The 27,602-nt window shown below is 33.0% G+C and overlaps 3 protein-coding genes and 1 pseudogene across 3 annotated transcripts; 3 read left to right on the forward strand and 1 right to left on the reverse strand.

Moving 5' to 3' along the window:
* Positions 1-2,206: 2,206 nt before the first annotated feature.
* On the forward strand, positions 2,207-4,019 carry LOC112094302 (annotated as a pseudogene).
* A 1,062-nt stretch (positions 4,020-5,081) lies between these two features.
* Positions 5,082-14,267, reverse strand: LOC21396730 (E3 ubiquitin-protein ligase BRE1-like 2). The gene is given in 20 exon segments (XM_010090677.2): positions 5,082-5,523; positions 5,674-5,836; positions 6,298-6,509; positions 6,590-6,727; positions 6,871-6,957; positions 7,100-7,172; positions 8,070-8,264; positions 8,501-8,577; positions 9,095-9,166; positions 9,542-9,589; positions 9,591-9,706; positions 9,793-9,979; positions 10,062-10,181; positions 10,296-10,379; positions 10,462-10,655; positions 11,032-11,199; positions 11,362-11,592; positions 11,681-11,768; positions 11,873-12,034; positions 14,109-14,267. Coding segments are annotated over 20 exon segments (2,610 nt in total). The 5' UTR covers positions 14,172-14,267; the 3' UTR covers positions 5,082-5,391.
* Positions 14,268-18,780: 4,513 nt separating this feature from the next.
* Positions 18,781-19,488, forward strand: LOC21396731 (pathogenesis-related protein 1). Its single transcript, XM_010090678.2, has one exon. The coding sequence runs from the start codon at positions 18,799-18,801 to the stop codon at positions 19,312-19,314; it is 516 nt and encodes a 171-aa protein (XP_010088980.1). The 5' UTR covers positions 18,781-18,798; the 3' UTR covers positions 19,315-19,488.
* Positions 19,489-22,937: 3,449 nt separating this feature from the next.
* On the forward strand, positions 22,938-23,706 carry LOC21396732 (pathogenesis-related protein 1). The gene has a single exon (XM_010090679.2). The coding sequence runs from the start codon at positions 22,988-22,990 to the stop codon at positions 23,501-23,503; it is 516 nt and encodes a 171-aa protein (XP_010088981.1). The 5' UTR covers positions 22,938-22,987; the 3' UTR covers positions 23,504-23,706.
* The last annotated feature ends 3,896 nt before the right edge of the window (positions 23,707-27,602 follow it).

Consider the following 27,602-nt stretch of genomic DNA (forward strand, 5'->3'; position numbering starts at 1 on the left):
TGTTAACAAAAATACTTCTTTCGTTAATATATCTGTCAGAATCACCACATGTCACCCAAATATTGATTGTTGCTAAACAATTTAATGTATAGTTGCTCTTCTATCCATGATTCTTAGATTTATATTTTTAAAAATAAATTTTAATTTTAATTAAAATGATAATTAATAAAATTAAGCAATAAAACACTGATGTTTAGTTTCTCTTCTAATTAACTTTTCCATTATTATAAAAAGTTCCAAAAAAAAATTTAAAACCAAATTCACCTCCTCTTGGGCAGTTTATCGTTGAGCTAACAATTGAGATTTTTTTTTCTAGGTCCACACAAATGGACCAAACTAATATAATTGTCTTGGACAAGAGATTTTTTTTTCTTAATGTGACGAAACACTTTGTACAATTGACGAACAAGGTCTATTAAATGAAATATATGACTCCCTATATTGCTTTTTATAATTTTTCTCATTTTTTTTTTTACTTTAAGCTATTATTTTTCTATTTAAAAATTCAGTTTTATATCTCAAAAAATTTAAGAAATATGAATAAAAAAAGAAAAAGGCAATAATAATAATTGTTTTTCATCATCTTATTATGTCATTAAAACATATGCTGATAGAAATGAAAAATATCTTATCAGAATATTAATAGCATAAATAATAAATTTAAAATTAAGCATGTCTTTTATGTGTATCTTCAAATAGTAAATGTGGGATTTAGTTTTAGTATGGCCGGTAATATGGGTCACGATACGACAACACGACTCGAAAATGACACGAATTTTGATGGTTAGGGTTGCGAAAAAAGAGGTTTGGGTCAGACTTGGGTCGACCTGAAATTGACACGAAAACACGTGTCAATTTTGGGTTGGACTCGTCTAACCCGACTACGACACGAAACTCGTAAAAAACTAAAAAATATATATTTTTCATTATATATTTTAGATTTTATTATGAACTTGTGATATCATGATAGTTATACTCAAAATCTTATACTATTATTTGCTTAATTTTTATGGATGTTATTATATTTTAGTGTGTTATGAATTTTAAGTTATTTCTAATATGTAAAAAAATTAAAGAAAAGCTTTTCGTGTCAATTTCGGGTTCACGGGTTAATTTCGTGTCACGAGTCATTTTCGTGTCGTGTCGTGTTAACCCGTAAGTGGTCGTGTCGTATTCATATTGTGGGTTTTAAAAAATTTCATGTCACGGATCGTGTTTGAGTTGACTGTAAATTTAATAAGAAAGGATTAAAATACGATACGAATATAATACGTGACACAAATTACCACTTCTAAGTTTCAGTTGATGGAATTCCAAATTGTTACTGGATGATCCTGTAGCAATTAGCGTAAATTTTCTCCTCAGGTGATTGTTTCTTTAGCCTATAAAATATCACCCTCAGTTGTAGAGAAAATGAATAAAGTTCAGTATTCAGAGAATGTTTGGAAGAATATTCTCACTTTAGTTTTCAGAGAATGTTCGGAAGAAGGGATTTTTTTTTTCTACGTCAACATACATATAAATCAAATTTTTTTAAATTTATATAAAATTATATAAAAATTAAAAAATACATAAATTTAATAATTAAAAAAATTTGATCTAAGATACATCAGCTGTATCAAAGAATATCCCTTAAAAGAATAATATATATTTTTTTCTCTCTCTTTTCAATTTTTGAAAAATGATTCTAAGAATCATTATTTAAGAGTTTCTCCTGTAAGACTAGAAAAATAAAATTACTTATAGTTTTATTTTTTTAGCCGTTTCAACCGTAAAATTTATATCAAAAATTATTTATTATGTATACTTTTTTAATTTCATTTGATTTTGACCGGCACTAACTGTCAGAATCTTACTAGTAGAACGACCTATCGAAAAAGTTCTTTTTTTTTTTTTGCTAAGAGTCTCTTTCTTCTATTTTTTTATACTTTAAAGCTATTATTTTTCTATATAAAAATTTAATTTTATATCTCAAAAAATGTAAGGAAAATGAAAAAAAAAGGAAGACTAATCATTTTTTTTTTCATTATCTTATTATTTGTTTATATGTTGATAGAATATGAAAATATCCTACGAGAGATTCCCAAAAGAAAAAGAAAAAAAAAAAAAAAAAAAAGACACCACTTTGCCAAAGAGAAAAAGAACGCTCTGAACAATTACAAAACCCTACTTTGTCATTCTTCTTCGTGTAAAACTCTGATTGGAGATGACGAAGTGGCAGAGAATTGCTCCTAAAGCTGGTCGTTTTTTCTTCAACAGAAATGGTGGTGGAATTTTCAATGGCATTGGATATATGTTTTCTCCTTTGTCCACTCTTTCTCCCTTCAAGACTTTCATAGCTCAAAATCATTCTCAACCCTCTCCAAACAACAAAAGCAATGGGACAAGCGTTGACATAACAACTCTTAAGTATGCTTTGAATTTGTTTGATGAAATGCTCCAGATGCGTCCCCTGCCTTCTGTCGTCCGTTTCAATCAATTGTTGGGCAAAATTGCCAAAACGAAACACTATTATGTTGTTATTTCAAAATTCAAGGAAATGGGTCTCCTAGGAATCATGCCTGATGATTACACTCTCAACAATGTAATCAATTGCTTCTGTCATCTAAATCAGATGGGCTTCAGTTTATCTGTTCTGGGGAAATTCATCAAATCTGGTTACGAACCAGACGCTGTGACCCTGAATACTCTCATGAAAGGGTTTTTGCTCCAAGGAAAGCTTGACGAGGCGGACGAATGCTTCCGCAAAATGACTAGTGGTGGTTGTAAGCCTAATGTCATTACTTACACCACGTTGCTAAACGGTTTTTGTAAATCGGGCAATACTACTGCAGCTGTTCAGTTGCTGTGGAGCATGGAAAAAGAAGAAAACTGTAAGCCTGACATAGTTACCTACAATACGGTTATCAACGGCCTTTGCAAGCAGAGACTAATTGCTGATGCTTTGAATCTCTTCGCAGAAATGACTAGTAAAGGTGTCGTTCCGGACGATGTTACTTACACTACGTTGATTCACGGAGCATGCATGTTAAGCCAGCGGGAAGAGGCCATGAGGTTATTTAATGAGATGATGAGTCGAAATATCAACCCGAACGTACACACTTTCAATATCTTGGTTGATATGCTAAGCAAAAAGAGAATGATTGCAGATGCAAAACATGTGATGATGATTATGGAAAAAAAAAGGGCTTCGAACCTGATGTGGTAACCTATAATTCGCTTATGGATAGTCATTGCTCGCGGGGTGAAATGGATGAGGCAAGGAAAATATTTGATACGATGCTCGACAGGGGTTGTGAAAATGATCTGTGCAGTTATAACATTATGATCAATGGTTATTCCAAAATAAGGAGGATAGACGAGGCCCTTAGACTGTTTGAAGAAATGTCATCCAAGGGATTTATTGCAGATGTTGTAACTTACAACTCTCTTATTGGCGGCTTTTGTAAAGTAGGGATGACCCAGGCTGCTCAGGAGCTACTGTGCAAGATGCAAGATTGTGGTCCGACTCCAGATATACAAACTTATGGTATTTTACTCGACGGCCTATGCAGAAATGGGCAATATGCAGAAATGGGCAACTTGAAGAGGCAGTGTCATTATTTCAAGATATGGAAGAGAAGAAGTTACCGATCAATATCGTGACCTACACTATCCTTATTGGAGGAATGTGTAAAGCTGGCAATTTGGTGGCTGCAAAGGATCTCTTTTCCCAATTACCATCCAAAGGCCTTCAACCTAATGTCATAACATATGGTGTAATGATCAGCGGACTTATTCGTGGAGGCCTTATGGATGAAGCCACAAGCTTACGCAAGCAAATGGAAGAAAATGGATACCCCTCAAACAGTGGCACTTATAATTTAATGATCCGAGGATCTGTCCGTAATCACGATCTATCAAGAGCGGTGCAGCTTGCTAATGAAATGGGGGAAAGGGGTTTCTCTGCAGATGTTTCAACCGTAGATATGTTTCTCGATTTAATTTCTAGTGGGAAATTAGATTCTTCTTTGCTTTGAATTTAGGTCCTTGGATATCTCATATTTTATTGATTGTTCTGTCCTAGCTTTAGTTACAAAGAAGTTGTTAGTGTGGGGGCAGAAACTAACATGTAATTTGTACGTGCAATTTTTTCCTAAACTTCTTTTAATAGCCTGTATGAAACACTTTTTAGCTACTGTAAACTCAAAACGGTTCTATTGTTAAAGAACTCCTCGAATCCCATATGAAATATAAATTTGTTCTTATTTTTTATATGCTCATGTCTGTCATTCCCTTTGCATAAAGAAATGATTCATGAATGTTTGAAATTTCTTGGTGAAATTTACCATTCAAGTATTCAAGAACTCGAAACTAGTGAAAGGGGGTGAGCAATTTGAGTTATTCAAAATTTTTATTATGATCACAAAAATACCTACAACATTCTAGAGGAGAAAAAAATTTATACTTGCTGATTTAACTAAAATTATATTTTTTTTTCCTGCAAGTCTTCTTGTTCGAAGAAGAAGAACAAGAAAATCCATTACACTTTCGCCTTACAATTCTAGCCCTTCGTATATCCTTAGAAAGGGGACCACTCCAAGGGTAGTCATCCTTAATGGATTTTTGCCTCATTCGTCTGCACTAACAATTTCTTTATCACGTAAAAACCTAATACACAGATCATACACCATTCCAACCTATTTCTTTTCCAATCTCAGCAATGACCTTGGCTGTCTTCACCACTCTTCCTAGGGGAGAGACTCAATGATGCGAGGCAAACTCGCCACCGCAACGTCGCCAATACGCATTTTTTCTTACAATCAAGGAGTCAGAGCATTTTATAGTGCCACCTAGCTATTTGCATGGAGATCCTTTCCAGACGGCCAATTTGTGACGGCAATCCTATCTTGACCATTATGTTCGAGATACGTTAGGGGGCATCGCGATCCCCCAACACCAGAATTAGACACGAGGCACGCCCCGCCCCATGTATCTTGCGCTGCTGGAAGGCTAATGGCAAAATATCGATAAAATACGATAATAGAATGATCGATAAATTTAGTTCTTTCTAATTCCTTCTTTCACATGCATCATTCTGAAGAAACTAAAATACGGGAAATAAACATCACGGTCATTTAATATTTACACACAAAGCATCACCACAGAAATACAAAGAGTCGGAGCCGCAAAACTGGCTAGTTAAAATGTAACTAAACTAAAATTTCAACACTGTTTACAAGTTTCCTGAGTGTAGCCTGGAGTCGGAGACTCTTTTTGAGGGATATACCCAGGTGTCAAGTAATCCTTTGAGGGGTGGAGTTGGCATTTGAGCCTATTTTACCTTCTTTACTTTCTTCTGGAGGAAAATCTATTATCTAAACACTAACTACAGTAAATGTGAATATTTCTTCATATCTTTACAAACCGAATGTCGTTTTGACCAAATGCAGTTCCACATGCAGGACACTTACGATGGCGGATCTCGAGATTCTTTTGGATACAATGATTGCAGAATAGATGATAGCACTTAACAATTACAACCTGACAATTGAATAAGAAACATCTATCATGTATGATTGCTTCAAAGCATTGACAAAGTGCAACTTAACCGTATCAGAACACCACAAGAGAATCTAAGCAGTAATAGGATGCAAACGATGTGAAAAATATTGCATGAGCAAAGATTCTCACCTCCTTTGGCCTATCGCGACAAACGAGACACTGTAAGATAGACTTGCAAAACTTAATTTCCTCTTGAAGTTTCTGAACTGCAGCCTCCCCAGTTTCAGAACTCATCTCAGCAACAGTTGTTTTTAGTTCCTCGAGCTCTTCCTCGAGGATTTTCCTAGAGCTTCTGCACGAAAATAATCCATTTAGTAAGCAGAATCCGTCAGTTGAGAAATCCTAACATCGACATAATTAGATGCATGCAAGGAAATCTTCCTATACTTATAAAATATGCTCCAAGTATTGAAGCATAGAAACTACAACAATGTGGTTCTTAATATTTGTATGCCATGACGCATATCTCTCCATTGATTCTGCCTTGCACAGCCAATTATAAAATAGAACTTCCTGGCCATACATTAAGCAAGTCGTATAAAAAATCAACTTAGAATAGCTTCATTTAGTGTACACGAAAAGAAAATGGGTAGGAACGCATCTTATTTCTTAAATATAAAGTTTTCATCATCTTCCTAAATCGTGCATCAAAAAATCTGATAATGGCATTATGCATATAATAATAAGATAAGAGGTTGCATAATTAACTGTTGAAACCAAAATGAAACTAGCTCCAAAATATCGAAAGATCACCTTTCATTGTCCAACTCAATTTGAATATCGTCAATATCCTGCTGAACCTGCTGAATTTGTTCGTATTCCTTTTCAGAAGAAGAGAGAGCAGATCTGAACCACTTCACCCCCTTCTCCGCATCAGCTAATTCCCACTTTGCAGTTTCTAGGTTGACTGCAAGGTGTCTCTCTTCTTCTGTACATTTGATTGCTTCAGTCAGAAGAGCCTTCATCTGCAAGGAAAACTGGCTAATTAAGATGGGGAAAAAAAAAAAAATAGCAACACAGTTAGTAGAGGATCGTGAAGCTACACCTGCTCTTCGCCATGAGAAATTCTCATTCTTAAAGAATCTAATAAAGTGTTAATTTGTTGAAGTTGCTTTGTCAATGCCTGCTTCTCAGAGTGTAAAGAGCTCTGTGCTTGTTTTGTCTTCACACTTTCGGAGACGAGCTGCATTATAAATATCGATCATGTGAAAACTGAAATCTAAGGGACATTTAGACCAAGCACGCAAATCCAAATGCATCACTCAAGAATGTGAAAGGACATAATACACGGGTAGTTGAAAAGTGTAACATTATTTTGACAGCCACCTTAATATTATAGTCATCCCTCTCTGTCACCTGCTGCAGCAGATGCTGGTTCTGTGTCTGCATATCCTCGTAAGCTTGACCAATGGTCTGAAGGATAGGATTAATAAAAAATAAATAAATAAATAAAAGGCAAAATCAGAGTCGGAAGTGGAAAAATACAATTTCAAGACCCAAGAAACCAGTTCAAACACGATTTTCGTAAGGTGTAAAGTCAGATGCAACCAAGCACCTCAATTTCGGATATATAAGCATCTGCTTCCAAATCTTTAATTTTAATGGCCTCGGTAAGCTCCAGAACATCCCTAGAGCACAACGTAAAAACAGGGGTATCATATATCTGAAAATATTTTCAAGCATATTAGTTAACTTTCTCCAACAAGAAGCACAAGTACTTCAGCCGAGCTAGCAAACAAGACAGAGAGCCTTCAGCCGAGAAGCCCGCAACCCCAAAAGAACAAGCAAAACTAACTTATTTAGACTATGCTAAGACTCTAACTCAAGCACAACAGAATGGATAGTGAATACAAGAATGAATCTATATTGATGTTGAATTGAAGAATTACAAAATAAATTGACAAATCCTAACAACAATAGTGGTATTCGAAAGACCACCAACTCTCCCAAGGGTGCTCAAATTTCCATATACCAGACCATACCCCCCACACCCATTGCTAATTCACCTTTTATACTTCTAATCCCCCTCTAACAAACTACTAACAACAACACACAAGTCAGCTACACTAACTACAAACCTCAACTAAACAGTCGCCTATCAGAATATTACCAGCATTTCCTATGCGCATTAAAACCTTGTCTAACACATGCTACTTGATTTTAGCATCAATATATTAACATGAGAAAAATGGAACATCATAAGCTATCATGATCTCCTCTCTTGTAAACATTGCAAGATCATTAGAGATGAAAATTCTCCTAGGATAAGCTAATACCTCCACCAGTGGAGAGAAAACATATAAATAAGAAACAAAGGAGGGAGCAGGGAAGGGGAACAGTCCCATGGGGTTTTCTCCAGGATAATGACATTAAACGTAGAGACAACAATATGATCATTTTCCTGCCACGAAAATTATTCTGTCTGAAAGCAAAGATCTTTATTATTATTATTATTATATATTATTATTATTATTATTATTATTATTATTTAACTGCAAATTGCACTTTTAAAACACAGAACATACCTCTCTGACAAATCAAGTTTGGCTCTTAAATCAGCTATCTCAGCTTCAGTAGCTGAAAGCCTTAATTGACACGCAGCTTCAGCTTCGTTGGCAGCTTTCACTCTCAACTCTAGACTATGTTCATCCAAAGCATTTTTCAGTACTTCAGCTTGAGAGTGACCTCTTTGTTCTGATTCTTTGATTTCCCTTAAGCCCCTGAAATTCAATTGGAAGTTTAGAGATACTGAAATAAAAACATTCATCATCAGTGGACAAAGAAAGCTACAGGCACATATTGACATACAAATAAACGTATACTAAAACTGAGGTGGTCAACGGTTCCTAACGAGTTCTGAATTTTTGCTTGATACTGAAGGACCCAAGTATAGACTAAAAAATACTCCCATAAGCACACAGCAGTTCTGACAATAGTCCACTCCCAATCAATTTACCTGTTGTCACTACTTTCCTGTCCATACATGTCCAAGAAAATTTGCAGTTCCAGTTTTTCCTTTTGCAACTTTTCAATCTGCAATGTACTCATTTTCATCAGTTTGCTGACTATAAATTCTGGTTTATGGTGCATAAAAAGCTTCAACTATATTTTTTTTTTTTTGGTACAGTTGGACAACAATTAAAGAATCTGGAATAAAAGGTACTTCAGAATTCAGAGAGATTTTAGGGGAGAGTGATATTTTGGAAAGGTTGAATATTGGAGCAAAATCCGGAAATATAGTACCACTAGCAAAATGATGAGGAGAAAGAAGAGGGGGAGCGCAGGGGAGCAGGGAGGAGCAGAGAATAAGTAGTTCATGAAGATAGAGGATCTTTGAATATCTGTATGAACATAATTCGATAACCATGTCTAAGGAGTTAAGGACAGTCTCTTTTCTTTAATTTTTCTTGATCGGGCAGCTTTATTTTCAGGGTGTTTGCTTTTTCTTGAGAATCTTAGAGAAGGGAAAGGGAGAAATACAAAATAAAACTACTCCCAAAAATAAGTACATTACATCTAATAAGTTAATAAGTTAAAGCACACATCTTACCAACGCCTTGAGAGACTTGATCTCCAACCCCTGTTCAGCACATTTGTCTACTAAGTTCTTCTGTTCATTTGTCTACCAATTTTTTTTTTTTTAAAGAAAGAAAAAAAAAAAAAAAAAAGCACAGAGACAGAGAGAAGAGGAAACTGGTAAGTTTTGAAAAATCTTAAAATTGATACTCATATAATCATAATGTAGATAGTATAGAATATAGAAGGACGATAATTGAGATGATAAGCATTTACTACCAAACAATATTTCAAAATCAAGCCAAAACTTCAAGAAATAAAATTCAGTTTACATCAACTTTTTCCTATTGCGTGCATCTTTGCATGAGCTAGAAAAGGGGAGGGGAGTTAAACAAGAGGAGAAAAAAAAAAAAAAAAAAAAAGAAAAAAAAGTAACGCTCATGGTAAATATACTAGACAATAACAGAAATTGATACACTACCTTCCTACTTAACAAAATTCTCAAAGATTGGGATTTTTCACGTAGGGAGGGAAAGCGTTTCATGAGCTGTGTCCTGCCATCGCTTCAATTGAGCTTCCATCATTTGCATTTCCTTGGACAAAGATGAGGCCATTACACGAAACTCTGCTTTAACGTCCTTCCTCCCTGCAGCAGAGAGCACCATTTACAGACCAGCATAAGTAAATGCATGACTCGCATGACAACAAAAATCAAAAGATATCAAATTTGACCTGAATCCTGGATAGCTTCTTCCATTTGAATCTCAAGGTCATTCTTTTCAGTAATAGATTTCTGCAGCTGGAGCTCAAGTTCAACGATTCTAGAATCAGCATTGTCAATGGAATTCCTTGCAGCCTCAGCCGACTCTACTTTGGCATTCAGTTCCTTCTCCCTTCTGACAACAATTGATCTGTCAACCTGAAATGATCATTTTAAAAGACAGAAATATAGGACCAGCGTACAAAAAAACCATATGGAATTGCAAACAACTCAGTTTAACCTGCAAAGCATCAACCAATGCTCTATATCGCTCCAGTTCAGAGTTCCAATGTTGGAGTTGATCATTCAGCATAATGTAAAGTCGAGATGAGCGCACATATTTGTCATCATTTAACTCATTCTACAATAACAAAATGCCACGGGTATGATTCTGGGTAAGAAATATGCATATGAAAATCCCAGAGAAACTGACTAATATCAATTGCTAAACATAACGAAGTTCAGAATCATAAACCTGAAGATCCTCCAATTGTTTAGACAATGATAGGTTTTCTTCTTGTGCCTCTTCAAGCTCGGAAAGACGGTTTGTGGCAAGCATCTGTGTAAACAAACCAAAACCATCCCAAAGTAAGTGACTAAGTATGAGGGCATACACAAAAGGGATCGGAACAAGCATGTACCTTTGTTTCTTCAATGGAATTCTTCAAATCTCGCATGCTTATTGTCCTCTCCGCAGACTTTTCAGGTGATAAGTTTCCATTTGCTGCTCCAGAAGAAGGGAAATGCATACCAGATGCCACGTCTTTTTGCATTTTCAAATTAATGAGTTTTCTCCGACACTCCTCGAGTTCAGCCATAGTATCATCCAGCTCACCTTTCAGCATTAAGGACATTTTCAACAGATAATTATAAGGTGGTAAAAAAAAAACGACAACAACAACAATTTAGGAAGTTTACTTCCATGCATGTATAAAGTTTGTGTTCGCACGGTCAATTATTTTTTACAAGAAGAGTTCCTTTTATTGATATTAGAACCCAAAGGAAAGAGGACAAGAGGTTCCCAGAAATGAAAATGAAAACAGAGAAATGGAACTGAAAAAAGAAAGAAACTAGAGAGATAAAACCAACAAGAAGCCCTCATAAACTCATAACTTAAAACGCCATTACATCCAATTGAAGACTATCAAGGAAAAAGAAAGTCAACAATTACTAAAGTGCGAAAAGTTCTCAAAGATAAGTATCTGAGATACCGGCAAGTCGTTTTATTTCAGATTGATCAGTGGAATGACTGCTATTATAAGTTGCAATCTGATCAGCATATTCTTTATGCTTTGCATGAAGAACATCAATCACAGCACGCAAATTGTTAGTCTCCTCTTTCATCATATCATCAATCTTAGATAGTTCAATGATGGCATCTGAGAATTTGAAATAAACAAAGAGAAACAGTTATGGATAGAAATGTGCTAAAATGTTTTCTACTCGATATTACATGATAAGTGAAAATGACAACCCAAGTACTAAAACGTAATATGAATATGTGGATTTACAATTGAACCTCACATCAGGATTCTTCTGACCTTCTAAAGATATATTTCCGTTCAAAGCGCGAGCTACACTCTCCGTTTTCACCCTCTGAGAATTAACACTATCTTCTATGAGTGGTAACAACACCCGAGTAGATGCGTGGCGCAAAAAAAGGGCCTCCTCAACATACTTTATGATGTCGGCACTACCATTAGCTTCAATGGAATCTTTTTGCAGGAGTCTACAAAGAAAAATGTCCTCAACGGGGCACGATGGAATTGAACCTAAAGAACACATTGGGTTGATCTATCTTATACAACATAGAGAGGTAAAGCTCGCAATCAACAAATGTATAAACAAAGAGTAAGATACCTCGAGACTTATCAGCACGATCCAAATTCTCTAAGGCATTTTGGTCCCCGCTTGCGCATACTCCCAGAAGCGTTAAATCATCAATCAGCTAGACAGAAAATTTTCAAATATACTTATCAAAATTCCAATTACATTCTCATAAAAATTGATATTTTTAAGACATATGCCCCGAATAACTTATGCATATAGAACCTGATTCCATAGTTGATTCACTGTAATCAACATGTCATCATAAGAACCTTGCTTGTCTTCTAAATCTTTTATCTTTGCCTCGAGATCATGCAATTCTTGCTTCTGCTTGTCTATCTCCTGAAGAAGTTTCTGGTTCTGGTACTGAAGAACTCCAGCGTCAATCTAGACACAAACAAACAAAACTTTTTCACACTGCATTGGTTAAGAAGGAAAAAAGAAACGACGAAACAAGAATATACGAGGTATAGACAATATGAATGTGATAAAGGAAGTTGTTTTTCCTTAACTTTTCTTCTTTGTTTCTTAACTTTGCTTCATTTTCTTTGATCAAAAAATGGTGAGAATTGAATGACTGTTTTACGAACTAACTAAAATATCATTTGGTTTGAAAATGAAAACACATAGCCCCCATTTGTTTCATTGGTTTAGCTCAATTCAATAAAGTTCGACAGTAAGCACATTTTAAATTCGCGTCTGGTAAGCACGCAAGTTCAAATTATATTCCCTGTTTGAACTGAGTTAAATTGTCCAACTTAGAGTTTAGCTCCCCCCTTAAGTTCAATCGTTCAAACCATTTTTGAACAGTAAAAAGATGCCCAATCTTTTTGCTTTTCACACCTACTAGACAAAATTCGAATTTTATTCCCTGTTTAGATTAAAATTTTAATTGCACATCCAAACACCAATTCGAACTATAATTTAAACCACACAGATTGACTTTTTCTGTTCAAACTAAAAGGTTCAAATCAACAAAATTCGTTTCAGCGAACCAAACGGGGGCATAGTTATTTTGACTCTCCATGAAGTCGTCACAAGTTTTCTATCCAAAAAACTCTCCAGTTCTAATGGTTACAATAGTGGGACCTATTGGATCCTTTTATCCATTAACTTTCCTCTTCCATTCTCTTTTCACTCCTTCCATCAGCCCAGACCCACTATTCCCTTTCACCTCAAAAATCCCTCCACTCTTTTCTTTCCATCCACTTTTCTCCTCCATCAAACATAGTGTAAGATAAAATCCTTTTACTATCTTGCACTGAATTTGGTATGCTTTGAGATGCACACAAACATCTTAGATGTATGCATCACAAGAAGTGCAAATTTCTATTAAGAAAATCGATACATAAACTTCCTCTTGAGAGAGACCAGGCTCGGCTCAAGTGAAATCAAATTCATAGTAGTTGAAAATTTGAGTATTGAGAATTCCACTCTAGTGGAAATTGTGCTCATTTCGTTTTATAAAGTAGTGAACTCCTTCTTGAATTAAACTTAAAAGTCATTTCTTATTGATTTTCTGACCACACACTACACATACATCTAAGGCATCTAGAAATCAAAACATCTTTTCACTAATTTTCCTGACATGTTCATTCTTTCCGCTGCAAAAGCAACGCTAGAAATATTGCTTTTGATCTAAAGTAGCCTTCCATAGAATTTCTTTTTGTTTTAGTTTTTTTTTTTTTTTTTTTTTTTGAAACTTCATTTCTGCTGTTCGAATTCAATCACATATTTCTGCATTCTACATCTATAGGAACTCAATTAGGTTGACATAGTAAGTTGATTTCTTCACATTTCAACACCCAGAAACCAGCTTTAGACTCAGTTTATTGTACATCAGTTCTTGCCCTTGATTGAAGAGTTCATGGCTTGTGCAACTACCTCAAATTCTTTCAAAACATACTAGTGGACTAGATTGTAAACTTATATTCCAGGGTTTCCCACGAAAGAGGAAAAAAGAAATGTCAATTTACTCTTATGCATTCTATTCTGGATTACTGACAATGAGACTGACTATAGTATGGAGTGAAATTGAAACCCTAATTTAATGGATGGTAAAATCTAAAACTTTGAAAAAAAAAAAAAAAAAAAAAAAAACTATTCACCTGTTGCTAGGTTGTTTTACATGGGATTAAAAATGGTATTTGAACAACTAAAAACAAGGAAATGAATACTAACTTGCAAAACCATCTTCAGTGACTAAGTAAGCAACACAAATTATTCAAAAAAAAAAAAACAATGTTCAAATATATGCCTATTCTCCAAAAAAAAAAAAAAAAAAAAAAAAGTAGTTCATATCTCTGCTCTTTTCTGCATATTCCATTCATTTATGAATGTCCTTGTATTAGAAAAGAAGTTATGGCAAAAAAAAATGATTCACTGTAATCAGATTATAATAGTGAATGAGTTTGAAGAAAGAAACTCCAGTGATAGGGATTGATGAAAAAGCATTCATTACCTGGAGAGGTTGATGATTCTCTGAGAAAATCTCTTTCAAATTATTATTAATGTTATTCTCCATCTGGGTCCCTCGGAATTTGATCAGAAATTGGGTTTCTGAGGGAGAATATGCTGGAACTCCGACGCAATGTTAATCGTGCTTGCGCTTGGAAATGGTAATATATGCACCAGAGTTCCTTTTCTCTTTTTTTTAATAAATATAAATATAAATAAATAAAAATAGTAATATGAGTTATGAGAAATTACATAAATATTGTATCCGGGCTATTTTGCACATTTGCCTCTTAATTTTTCGATTTTTTTATCAATCGTCCTCTGAACTTATCATTTTTATAATTTCCCCTCGATTGGTTAAATACTTAAATTGATGCGATTTTCCCTCTTTTGCTGATTGTTGTATATTAATGACCAAAACGCATCAAAAACTCCAACATCTCAATTATTTAAACAGTAACAAAAATATTTCAATCCCTTAATTCTGAGTAAAAAGCAAAACAAAATTGACAAAGTAGGTTACATTGCAATAGTTTAGCAATTTAGAAGGTTAAATTGTCAAATAAAAAATTTAGAAGATAAATTGCCAAAGCCCGACGTAGGGGGCAAATTTGATATTCAGGTATCTGCAAATATCTTTTTAGAACTTGAATTTCATTCATACCTTTTTATTATTGTTTTCATTACTCCAAAATTACTTCAAAGGGGTTAACAAGATGGAAAATTCTTTACTAAGAGCGTATCAGTAAGTTAGGTTTTTTAATTGTTGAATTTGTGTATTTTTTATTTTTATTTGTTTTTATGCATATCTGACGGATAAAAAACTTAACCTACCAGTATGTTGACATATTAAAGAAGATCCCTAATAAAATATCAGTTATCCTTGTTGCCTAAAGCTCAAAAAAAAAAAAGGAAAAAAAAACGAGATGCTATCAAAATCTTTTCTTAAATAATTTTGGAGCGATGAAGAAAGATGATCAAAGTGCATAAACAACATTTTAAGTTCTAAAAAATGTGTACAGCATAGCTGGATTACATTTTTTAAAAAAGTTTGATCAGATACCTATTTGGAAAGGTTACAACCTCATGAGGTAAACAAGTATGGACTTAATTATGTTATCATTTTTTAAGTTCAAACTAGTATTTTAATTATTAATTTGACCCATAAAAAGTTGGATGCTATAAAAAAAGCAGGCGGGTTTGAATAAGACATTCAACACTTTTTCCCTCTAAAGGAAAATTTGTCATCAAAATAATAAAGTAATCAAAGTTATCTCAGTATAAAAAAGAAGCTAAAATGTATTTATGATTTTTACACATAAATAAATGTTAACTCATTTAAATTACGGCATTGGTCGCACAAATATTTGTTAAACCAGCAAAGTTTATTTAACACTATCTACTACCATACTCATTAGTTAATAAATATATGGAACTCTCTCTGATAGTATCTTAAAAAATGACTATCAATAATTTTTTACTTTTTAGTCGTTAAATTTGTATGAGCATCTGGGTATTTTACATATTTTTTTAATCTAATATGATTTTGATCAAATCAAACGGTCAAAAATAAGACGGAATATCAGAAAAATTCTCTAAATATATAGAGAAAATGTTAACGTGACTTCCCTCAGAAAAAACAAAAGAAAAAAAAAAAGAAAATGTTTACATGGCCTGATTTCATGTCCAAATATTTGTTAAAAAGTGTTCAAGATGGAGGAAACTGAGAAGGAAACCAAAAGATATATATAGAACAGGTAAAGCACGTTTTGAATAATTTCTTTAGCGAGCAACAAAAGATTTGCGTAAATTGGTTTGAATGGTGCATATGAATTTATTTAATTTCTAATAGGTTTAAAAAGATAGATTACGTATAATTTTTTATTTTCAACCTCCAAATTTAATTAAAATTAAGTCAGAAAAATAAATAATAATTGATGATTCATCTTTTATAATTAAGTAAATTGTATCGTTACACATCAAATTATTTGTTTGTTTTGTATAATGCACTTTAAACGTTTAATTTTAACAAATTGCACCATAAATTTTTAAATCAGTTATAATTAAAATTCAATAGCAAATGATGTAATATAATTGACAGTTCATAACAATAAATCAGCTATTAAATTTTAATTACAATTGATTTTAAGATTTATAATACAGTTTATCAAAATTAAAGTTCAGAATACAACATATAAAAATAAATAGTTTAGAGTGTAATAGTATAATTTAGTAATTTACTCTCTATAATTTATAGACCTGGCCCTGTTCATTTCGCTGATTCGAGTTTTACTACAGTAAAAAGTTCTCACAAACAGTCACATCTAACTTTTTTGCTACAGTAAAAAGCTCTCACATAAAATCACATCTCAACTCAAATTAAAAACTTGAATCAACGAACTAAACGACCCTTAATATATTGGAATGGAAGATTGATCTAGTGCATACGCTAGTATAGCGCACAGCTAGGCAACACTAGTACTGCGTAAATTGTTGTGATTTAGGTTACCTAATTCATGTGATTGATCAAATAGCTTTGCGTTTGTCTTTCAACTAGATCAAGAATCATACCCAAATGACAAAACTGGGAAAATTGTGGTTGTTTCATGACTTCAAATTCAAGTACACCTAGAGCTGTCAATTTAAATCGGATCTAACAGTCTGAAGCTAATCTTTTGCCTAGTCTGGCCCGTATAAAAACTTAGGGGTTGTTTAGTTGGGAGATTCGTACCCCGATTTGAATCATAGTTCATGGTTCGCTATAGTATTTTTTCTCACAAAAAATACACGTAAATTAAAAATAATTTTAATATCATGATTATAATCTATGAACTAAATATCTCCTAAGACTGAGTTAGGCCGGATAGAAGATCTAGCTACGAAAGTTTATTGTCTTTATTTGATCTTAATCTTAACTATAATAAAAAAACAGCAATGGCTTATACTGTTCACCCTTGGTAGTCTAATCCGTACCGCACGAGTGCTTGTCCCTTTTTTTTTCCAACTACTTTTTTCTTTTAACTTTTGTGTCCCTTTCTTTTTTAACTTTATATTTATCTGTCATTATCTTGTATAAGTGTACTTTACCTTTTAATCTTTCATTTTTTTGGGTGCTTTAAGTTTTTTTTTTCTTTTCTTTCTTTTTAGCTCCTTTCTTTTTTTTTTTTTTTTTTTTTTTTACCATAGTCTTTTACTCCCAATATTCTCATTTCTTTTTCCTTTTCGTGCCTATTTCATTTTCATTCAATTTCAACTTTATTAGTATATGTGATAAATTTTTAAATCTCCAGTCTCAACTTTCTGGCCGAAGTAATCTCCTTGCTTGTCATCAATTGTGACATCTATTACCGATAGTTTCTTTTATTCATTTTCATGGTCAAATTTGTGTGTGTGTGTGTGTGACTGTGTGTTTTGAACAAAAAAATAATGAATGAATGGCATGCGAAGCGTTTTTGAACAAACTGTCTAGTTTTAGACAATATCTAACATAATAATGAATTGACATGCGAAGGGTTTTTTTTGAACAAAAAAATTAAAAATGAAAAAAAATATTCAAAATAAAAAAATTAAATCGCACCCCAGTCAAAATACTTTTTCCATTTTAAAATATATTTTTAGAACTATTTGTTTCTTTTACCATCTTATCCACATAATATGTTATACTCGTGCTATATTTTGTTTAAAGATAGTCAATTTCTTGACTGAAAAATCAAATCTGTATATGTCCTAGAGACTATACATATCTAAATGGTAAAACCTCTCAAAGTGAATGCTAACGGTCATAATAAAACAAATGTATACCTTCAAAGACTATTTGTGTAAATAACCTTTTTTTCTTTTTAAATATCCAAATAAAATTGTTCTCCTATTTGTTCTTTTTATTCATATTTTATGTTTGAAAAACTTCAATTATAATTTAATATGTGCACCGCACATACCTCAATTAATTTTTAAAAAGTTCTTTCTAAAGTTCCATGCCGGCTTCAACCCATAGGCCTTTTCATGCCAGCTTGAACGGGGCTAAACTATATCTCACTCGGGGCCACCCGATTTTGCCAGGCGGCCCAAATTTACAACTCTAAGTATATATCAAAAGCCAAAGTGTGAGTGGTAATGTGACAAAAATAACATAAGATATGCATATGCATAAATATACAGTACACAAACACACTCACACATATCCCCTTCTTTATTTTAATATTATTACTTTTGTTTTTGCTTGTTAGTTGAATCAATTGATTGTATTTCCTATCCAATGTATCAAAATCATAGCAGAGAGCAGCCTCAATAAAATACGTATTCAAGATAGATCAAAATATTTGTTCAATTGGCAATGTAGCCGCCGTTAAAGTCGGTTTCCCCATGAATTTTTTAGCGCTGTCTAGTGGAGGCTCGCCAAACCCAAAAAGTCGCTATTTTATAAGTATTTTATTAACAAAGGTTCTTTCAGATCAAGCAAATTGTATTAGCTAAATGCTACTTTGATCGCATTATAACAATTGCAATAGTTTATTAACAAGTTGAACTAATTTATGTCCATTATTATGGCGGCTTTGGAACGTAGATTAAACAATGTAATGCCTATCCAATAACAAAGGATAATTAATTCCACAAACCATGTCACTATAAATTCCCCCCTTTAGGCATAGCTCATATTGCAAAACTTGATCATACCATAAAGAGAAAATCTAAACATGGCTTTGTCTAGAATTTCACTGGCACTCATAATGTGCATCTTAGGTTTGGGGGTAACCGAGTCGTGTTGTGCCCAAAACACCCCTCAAGACTTCCTTACCCCCCATAATCGAGCTCGTGCTGAGGTAGGGGTCGGGCCTATGACATGGGATGACTCTGTGGCGGCTTACGCGCAACGCTATGCGAACCAACGCCGAGGCGATTGTAAACTCATTCACTCTAGTGGACCTTATGGGGAGAATCTTGCATGGAGTAGCGGTGACCTATCCGCTGCCGGTGCCGTCAAAATGTGGGTGGCGGAGAAGTCACTATATGATCACAACTCCAATAAATGTGTTGGTAAAAACCCTATGGGGTGCTTGCACTATACTCAGGTGGTGTGGCGCGACTCCACGCGCTTGGGCTGTGCTAAGGTGCGGTGCAACTCTGGGGGTAGTTTCGTCATTTGCAACTATAATCCCCCAGGAAACTATATTGGGCAGTGGCCTTACCAAAAGCTAGCTGCAAGCATCTGATCTATTACTAGCCACAACTATTCATCGGTTACGTACAATTTTCTTTTTGAGTATGTGTTGTGTGTGTATTTTAACTTGATTGTGAAGTGGGCATGTGTGTTTCAGCAAGGAAATGTATCTTTCTATGAATAAATGATTAATTAATTAGTAATAATACAGATGCTTCATCTTAATTACCTACACTAAATTATGTGCGTGTATATGTATTATTTTTTGTTGGTTTCCGAAACGAATACGGGGAAAAATTGCAGAAGCGCATAATATATGTGCTTCATCTTGTTTTGTCACCAGTTTTTGATATGATTTGCTGGAAACTAAGGTATGGTTGTTATACATAGATCATATTGAAGTGGCATAATTACTTTCATAAGTAGCTAGCTAAGAAAGAAATCTTTTGATAATTAGCTTAACAACAAAATTAACTTAAAATAACAATGACTTTTTGTGTGGGTCTTTAACTCTGTTCCTTTTTTTTTTTTTTAATTATTTTTTCGCTCTTTTTAATCTCAACTGTGGCATCTTCTTTCCCATCAGAGGAGATTTGGAGATCTGGGAACTTTTGCCTTTTTCTATTCATCTATTTTCTAGTTTCAATCTTTTTTAATTAATATGATTATAGCTAGAATCTAGATACATATCTATTTTAACTGTTTATTATGACTAAAGCTATATATCCACTGAGTTTTTCGTCTACTCGAGATGATTTTCACTTAAGTTATGTCCTTTTATATGTTTTGTGTGGTTCTTATCAACATTTGTAGCCTCAGAGCTCTACTATTAGAATTTTTTTGGGAAAGTGAAAATCTATATCACGTATTAGTAAGCAAAATTACGTATCAGTAACAAAAATAAAAAATTACGTCACCATATAACGACTTGAATCCTTAAAACGACAATGACTTACATCAAGAATCACCAATAAAAAACGACAATACGCTAGTAAAAAACCTTAGAAATGACAGTTGCCTGAGAAAATTCAAGGATTTGAAAAATGATAATAGTTGTAGGTTAGTCAAGGGTAAATCTGCATTGACTTTCTCAGTAGAATTTGAATCCACCGACTTGCAACTGTGACAACGATCTGCAGGAAAATGAATACAACGTACAAATATCATAAAACGACAATCACTACAACACGAATTAAAAACGACGATAGATGGACAAAACGACAACAAATAAGAAAAATGGCGACGATTGAAAAAACGACATCAATATAGAAACAACAATGTGTGTAGTTTATCTCAAAATCTAACCATACATAAAAGATCCAATACTCTTTTTTCAGGAACTGCCATGTATTAAATAGAGTCAAAGCTTTTTTTAACATGGCAATTCCTCCCCTTAGTTTTTTTTTATAACCTTTTTATCTTTATTATTATTTTTTATTTTTTTACATTTTAATTTTTCTATAAGTTTTCTTTTTTCAAAAATATGTTGTTCCACATTTTACTTCTACGAAAGTTATTTTTTAGCATGTGTTTTTATTTTATTTTTGGTTGGTTAAAATAATTTTCTTCAAATATGTTCCTATTTAATTTTTTTCATTAATTGTTATTCCTTAAATAGTTGTATAAATGAATTTCTCATTACTCGATTAATAATAAACTCTTCAAGTATCTCAAATACGGCAGTACGTGTGGAATACGTTACAAAACTAATAAATTTTTAAAAAAAATAAAAAACAAGGTGGAAGAAGAAAGGAAAAGGGATGAAAATGGCTCGATGACTGCTACTGACCTAAATGCCTTTTGTAAAATGATGTTACATTTCTGTTTGAGGTAGATTTGCCCCCCAAAACCGACATGCTTAATTAATTTAGCGTGTTTATTTTTTATTTTTTGAGTGTTGATCTGTTCTTTGTTGAAATATTTGTATTGTCATAATTTGATCCATAATTTATTTTGCATATCGTAAATTTATTTTTTTAGCAGTTTTAGTCCTTATCTTTAAAATTAATAATTAATATTACATGACAACAATTAGTAGAGAAAATGGATATACTACTAAAATATGTCATTATTATTCCATAAGTTTCAAAAACTTACATGATCAATTTTTATATTAAGGACTAAAGTTGCTAAAGAAACTAAATTGATTATTTTACGAAAAAATAAGGAACGAAATAATTATCATATTAAACATCAAAGACTATTTTTTTTTTTTAAATTAGTAATATATTACAAAGCATGAAGAGGCATTACAAACACCAATCCATATATATATGGCCCCCTTACTATAAAAAACATGGCACCAACATGTAACTGGTTCGATCAGTAACTTGAATCAAACTCAAGGAACAATATTTTGTACCAAACCCCACTAATAGAAATCACCCAAAAAGGTATACTGAAATTTGAGCACACATACAATTCTTTCACAAATATTCTACCGTCGATGGAAAAAAAAAAAAAAAAAAAAAAAAAAAAAAAAACTGATAAGCCGATATTTTGGAGAAATCTATAGCACGAGTGCTACACAAAAACCCTAAAGAAATAAATCTCGTGGATGAAACAAACAACCAAACACTAAACAAATAAGACAATAACTTAAACTAATCATAGTAAGAATCACTGTTATTATATATGAAAAATGAGAAAATCAACAAGCGAGAACATCAAAACATCAAGAAGAGTAAAGCCGCTCAACACCAACGAAACAAAACGCCAAAAAAGGCGAGTGGTTGTTTAACATATACAGGCGGATAGTGACAAAAGACGACATGTGCACTACAAGACGACTCGGCTCTTCTCCCAAACCAAAACCTACATAGGATAAGTTGAGATGAACACCAAGGCATCCAAAAATGGCTCAAGATCAATGACAACCCTTCCTTAGCGAGTAGCATGAAGCTCTATCCTAAACTCAGTATCTAATGACGAGCTTCGGAGCTTGTAGATAAAATTTGACGGCCAGAGACTCAGTAATGCATCGAACCTCTGGCCTTGAAAGTTCCTCTTTCTTCTCTCTCTTTCTTCTTGTTAGGGCCAACTGAATTACGTCTTAAACATAAGAGACTAATAAAGTAAAAAATCTATCCATTAAATTGTGTAGTCTAATTATTGTATGGTTATTATAAAAGAAGTTAAAAAAATAGAGAGTTATTGAGAGAGACATGAGGTATGATTTATCTTGTAATGTATTATTAAATAATAATATTTTAGAAATAAAGACAATTATTTAAAGTGAATTGATTAAAACAAGGGAAATAAGTAAAATAATTATGGCAGTTTTGACTCAACAATTAATGCATAGCACATTAGAAAAGAAGAATACAAATATAAAAAATTGACATAGACAAAGTGTCTAAATATTACATTTTAAAACAGGTGTATCACATAAATAAAATAAAGTAATACACCCTATGAATAATTTCTTATTTCTTTCGTCCTTAATTGTCCCCATCCCATCCATAGCCATCGACATGTTTACTACTGTCTAGTGGAGGCGGCTAAACCCAAAAAGTAACTACTTAAAGAGATATTTTATGAATAAAAGATTCTTTAAGATCAAGCAACCACTTTTATGGCGGCTTTGAAAGGTAGATTAAAAGATGTAATGCTTATCCAATAACAAAGGATAATTAACTCGACAAACCATGTCACTATAAATATTCCCCTTAGGTATAGCTCACTCACATTGCATAATTTGATCAATACAAACAGAAAACAAAAACATGGGTTTGTCTAGAATTTCACTAGCGCTCGTAATTTGCATTCTAGGCTTGGGGGTAATCGAGTTGTGTTATGCCCAAACCACCCCTCAAGACTTCCTTGCCCCCCACAATCGGGCTCGTGCTGAGGTGGGCGTCGGGCCTATGACGTGGGATGACTCCGTGGCGGCTTACGCGCGAAACTATGCAAACCAACGCCAAGGCGACTGCAAGCTCGTTCACTCTGGTGGGCCATATGGGGAGAATATTGCTTGGAGCAGCGGCGACCTATCGGCCGCCGGTGCCGTCGGAATGTGGGTGGCGGAGAAGTCACTATATGATTACTACTCCAACAAGTGTGTTGGTCAAAACCCTATGGGGTGCTTGCACTATACTCAGGTGGTGTGGCGTAAATCCACGCGCTTGGGCTGTGCTAAGGTCCGGTGTAACTCTGGGGGTAGCTTCGTCATTTGCAACTATAATCCTCCGGGAAACTACATTGGACAGAGGCCTTACCAAGAGCTAGCTATAAGCATCTGATATAATATTAGCCGCAATTATTCATGATCAGTTACGTACGTACTATTTTCCTATTGAGTTTTTGAGAATATGTGTGTGTGTATTTTAATTAACTTGATCGTGAAGTGGGCATGCGTGTGTGTTTCAGCAAGGAAATGTATCTTCCTATAAATAAATGGTTAATTAGTAATAATAAAGATGCTTCATCTTAATTTTATATGATATATATATATGTGCATATCTTTATACGTGTTTATATATGTGCATATATTTATACGTATTTATATATGTGCTTCATCTTGTTTTGTTTCGTTGCTTGATATAATTAGTTGGAACTACTAAGTGATGGTTATAAGTTATTATGGATCAAGTGACATAAACTTTCAAAAGTAGCAAGCTAAGAAATATTTTCTTTTAATAATTAACTAACAATAAAGTTAACTAATCAAAAAAAGAATTCTGACTTTTTGTGTTGGTCTTTGACGCACTCCGGCCCTTTCTTCAATTATTTTTCTCCCTCTTTTTAATCTCAACTATCAGATGAGTCTCAAATCCTCTCTTTAATCTCAACTATCATATGAGATTTGGAGATTTGGGATTTTTCCATCATCTTGTTTTGTTTCGTTGCTCGATTTCACTCTTTTCATTAAGATTAAAACTATGTGTCCATGTTAATAAATGTAGTGGTCCAATTGAGTTTTATCTGCTAGAAGGAGACATCAAGAACAGTGCAATTTGTGGATGAGTAAAAGCTAAGCATATGGTGACCAGTGTCTCCCAGTCCCAGCTGAGGATAATCAACGCCCTTTGCCAGCTGCCACAACCCACAACCACTATAATTTGTATTGAAATGGGCCATGTTTGTTTGAACATATTATCCTTTTAAAATATTATAAACCTCGTTCGTTTCACTAGTCCGAATCACAATTCATTCTCAACTCGAATAAAAAAAAATGAATGAAGCTATATAATCATACTAGTAGACCGTGAATGCTATTTATGATAAGTAATTATCAATCTTGATCAAAATCTTGTTGTTTTATGTCATTGTTTTAAAAGGTAAAGTTGATAAATTGGTTCTTGGGTCTCATTTTCTCAGAGTTTGTCATTGAGGAATATGATTATGCTTTTTTCAGATTCAATAGATTATGCTTTGTGAACCCATAAAGTGAAAAAAAAAAAAATCTAGAGATATAGTAATTAGCCGTTGAAGCCAAAGTACGGATTCCAAATTCTGATATCAATTGGTAATAAACACGCAACTACAATCTGTTTTCTTGTCTATTCAATATATATATCTCACTTTTTCTATAATGTTAATGTGCATGAGAGATCATGCTGAGAATTTTATCCCATGCTTCTTCAAAGTAAATTTCCACTGCTAGGTTGACATTGAATTTAACTTTACAATTTAGACTAATCTCCTACACCTTTTTCTGAATTAGGACATGCAATTAATTAGTTATCATATATCTCACTTTTTCTATAATGTGCATGAGAGATCATGCTGAGAATTTTATCCCATGCTTCAAAGTAAATTTCCACTGCTAGGTTGACATTGAATTTAACTTTACAATTTAGGCTAATCTCCTACACCTTTTTCTGAATTAGGACATGCAATTAATTAGTTATTTATAAGAAAATTAAAGCTTTTTTTAGTACATAATTAAAGCTAAATCTATATATTTATTTATTTATTTATTGTGATACTGTATATTCTTCTTTTAGAATAAATGACATGTTTAGTTCATGCGTTTAAATCAGTAATTCTTAATTTTGACATTTGAAATTTAAATTTTTTGTGAGATAAAAATATTGTAGTAGAATTAAAATAATGAGTTTAAACACCGCAAACAAACGAGCCTAAAATGTCTTGCAACTTTTTTTTGGGGAGTTAATTGTTTTCCAGTAAAATCGAAAGATTAAAATTCATTATCGTATGCACCAACTCTGGAGTTTTCACGGTTACTGCAGCAAGCGTTCTTCCATTTCTTTTCGCCAATTGAAAATTAGGTCAACGTCAAAGCTGTTGAATGAATTTCTTGGCGTGCCCTAATTTAGAAGGCATAAAAGCACACATCATGATGGTGAATATTGTAGTTGGCGGCAGTTAATCCATTCAATTAATAATAGTGAGACCAACCGAATTTTGAATTATTGCCATCTTTTCAAGCCAGTTGTTTCTTTTCCATTTTCATTTTTAGGGATTAATTTATACATATTTCATTCTTGCTTCCCTTATTTGGATTGGGGCGCCCGTTCAATCTTATTCTGTTTTGAAGCTATGGTATCATCGGTGATCTTCTTCGTGTGATTTCAAATCTCGTTTTTCGTTTTAGTTTTTATTTTATTTGTATAAAAGGCCACTTTATTTCTATCATTTTAACCAAAGAGTGTTTATAATTGAATAATAAATGGAGCACAATTAAAATATTATTGAAAGTTCTATGATATTGAAATCGGATAAGGGAGAAGTAAGAAATTGGAAGAGTGATTTTTGAAAAACAAACGGATTCAAGGGTTGTTTGATAAAGGAAAAATTAAGAAGCAAAGAATTTGTAACTTCATGGGGTTCATAATATTTTAATCCTTACAACTTTAGGCGAAAAAAAAAAAGGAGAAAAAATATTTAGTAGAACAATTAAACAACAATTTCGACCCTTATCACACCTTATGATCTTTTGTTATATATAAGGGTCTTATTAATAAATAAACTAAGTTTATTTCCATTTTTATTTCACTTCTACCAAATCATATGAAACAAAACTCTCACCCCTTTTTTTTTTTTTTTTTTTTTTTTATCTTGGTACCCCCTTCTTCCTCTTGTTTTTATTTTCTTTTTTATTTTTCATTTTGCATCTCTCTTAGAAAACTAGGCAAAAGAGACAAAACATGATTAGAATAGAAGTAAATAGTGCCTACATTAGATTAGCAAAATAGTGCCTACATTAAATATTGGTAACAAATAGAAGCAACCGAATCCTAATGGAAAATATCAAGTTTCAATCCGAATGGTTAACATGGTTGATAATCCAACATTAGTAAAACTAAATATTATAATAACACTCTTATTTTAGTAAATCTGTGTCACAAATATACACACATTAAGAAAAATAGAAGAGTTGAATCCTAATACCTTTTAGGCATGGTGTATGTAAAATAAAATGGGGTCATTAGTATCGGTAGTCCATGAATTATTACTATTTTGTCACTTTAGAACCTAAATTTTTAATTTCAATAAATTAATTTATAAATTTTTGTTTTTTTTTCTTTTTTTACCGTTTTAGTCTCTGGCACTAAAATTAACGAATGACTTAACAATAATCACATCCCAGTTGCATAGTCACCAAAAGTTTTACAGAAAAAAATTATATTAAATGTAAAATACTCTCTTTATTATTGTTAAAAACATTTAAAGACTAGAATGTCTTGCATCTGATGTAATTACTTTTGTAAAAATTTCAATTACTATATAATTGGGACGCGATTATCTCTGAGAAGTTTCAAAGGGCAATCATCCCAATTTCAGCATCAAGGACTAAGACAAGTTAAAACATCAAAGTTCAGTGACTAAATTGCTAAAATTGAAATTTTAGTAATTAAAAGTGATCCAAAACTCATAATTCAGGAATTAACAGTATTAATAACCCAATAAAAGAAAAGGTTTGGAAAAACTTTGTGTAGTGTCCCGTTTGAGTTGGCAATGTGGTTGTATTACCTGCCGGCAATCTATCTATTCTACACACTGGAATGATGAAAATGCAAAGTCCCGATGATGGGGGGATCTTTTTCTGTCTTTGTTCCTCCTTTTTAAGTCTGAGAAGTCCCAATTATAGGGTTTTTTTCTTCTTTTTTTTTTTTCCTGCTGGAAAGTCCCCATTTTAGTTAAAACATACCATTCAGGTCCTTTAATGGACCTATACTAACTATTTATCCATAGTGAATTATCATTATTGATTTTAACTAATTGAAATATTATCATGTAAACCTACATAGAACAGGTGATTACAGCAGTGATGATCACCAATATTGATAAATGTAATTGCTGTTCTTCAAAATCAAATATGTAGCAAAGAAAGAAAAAAAAAATAGCATTGCAGTTTATTGGAAATATGAGCAT

This window comes from Morus notabilis, unplaced genomic scaffold (genome assembly GCF_000414095.1).
Source record: "Morus notabilis unplaced genomic scaffold, ASM41409v2 Scaffold281, whole genome shotgun sequence".
Classification (NCBI taxonomy): domain Eukaryota; kingdom Viridiplantae; phylum Streptophyta; class Magnoliopsida; order Rosales; family Moraceae; genus Morus; species Morus notabilis.

What these genes read in the sequence shown, in the direction of transcription:
- LOC21396731 (XM_010090678.2), top strand. Translation starts at nt 18,799, where the DNA reads ATGGCTTTGTCTAGAATTTCACTGGCACTCATAATGTGCATCTTAGGT.
- LOC21396732 (XM_010090679.2), top strand. Translation starts at nt 22,988, where the DNA reads ATGGGTTTGTCTAGAATTTCACTAGCGCTCGTAATTTGCATTCTAGGC.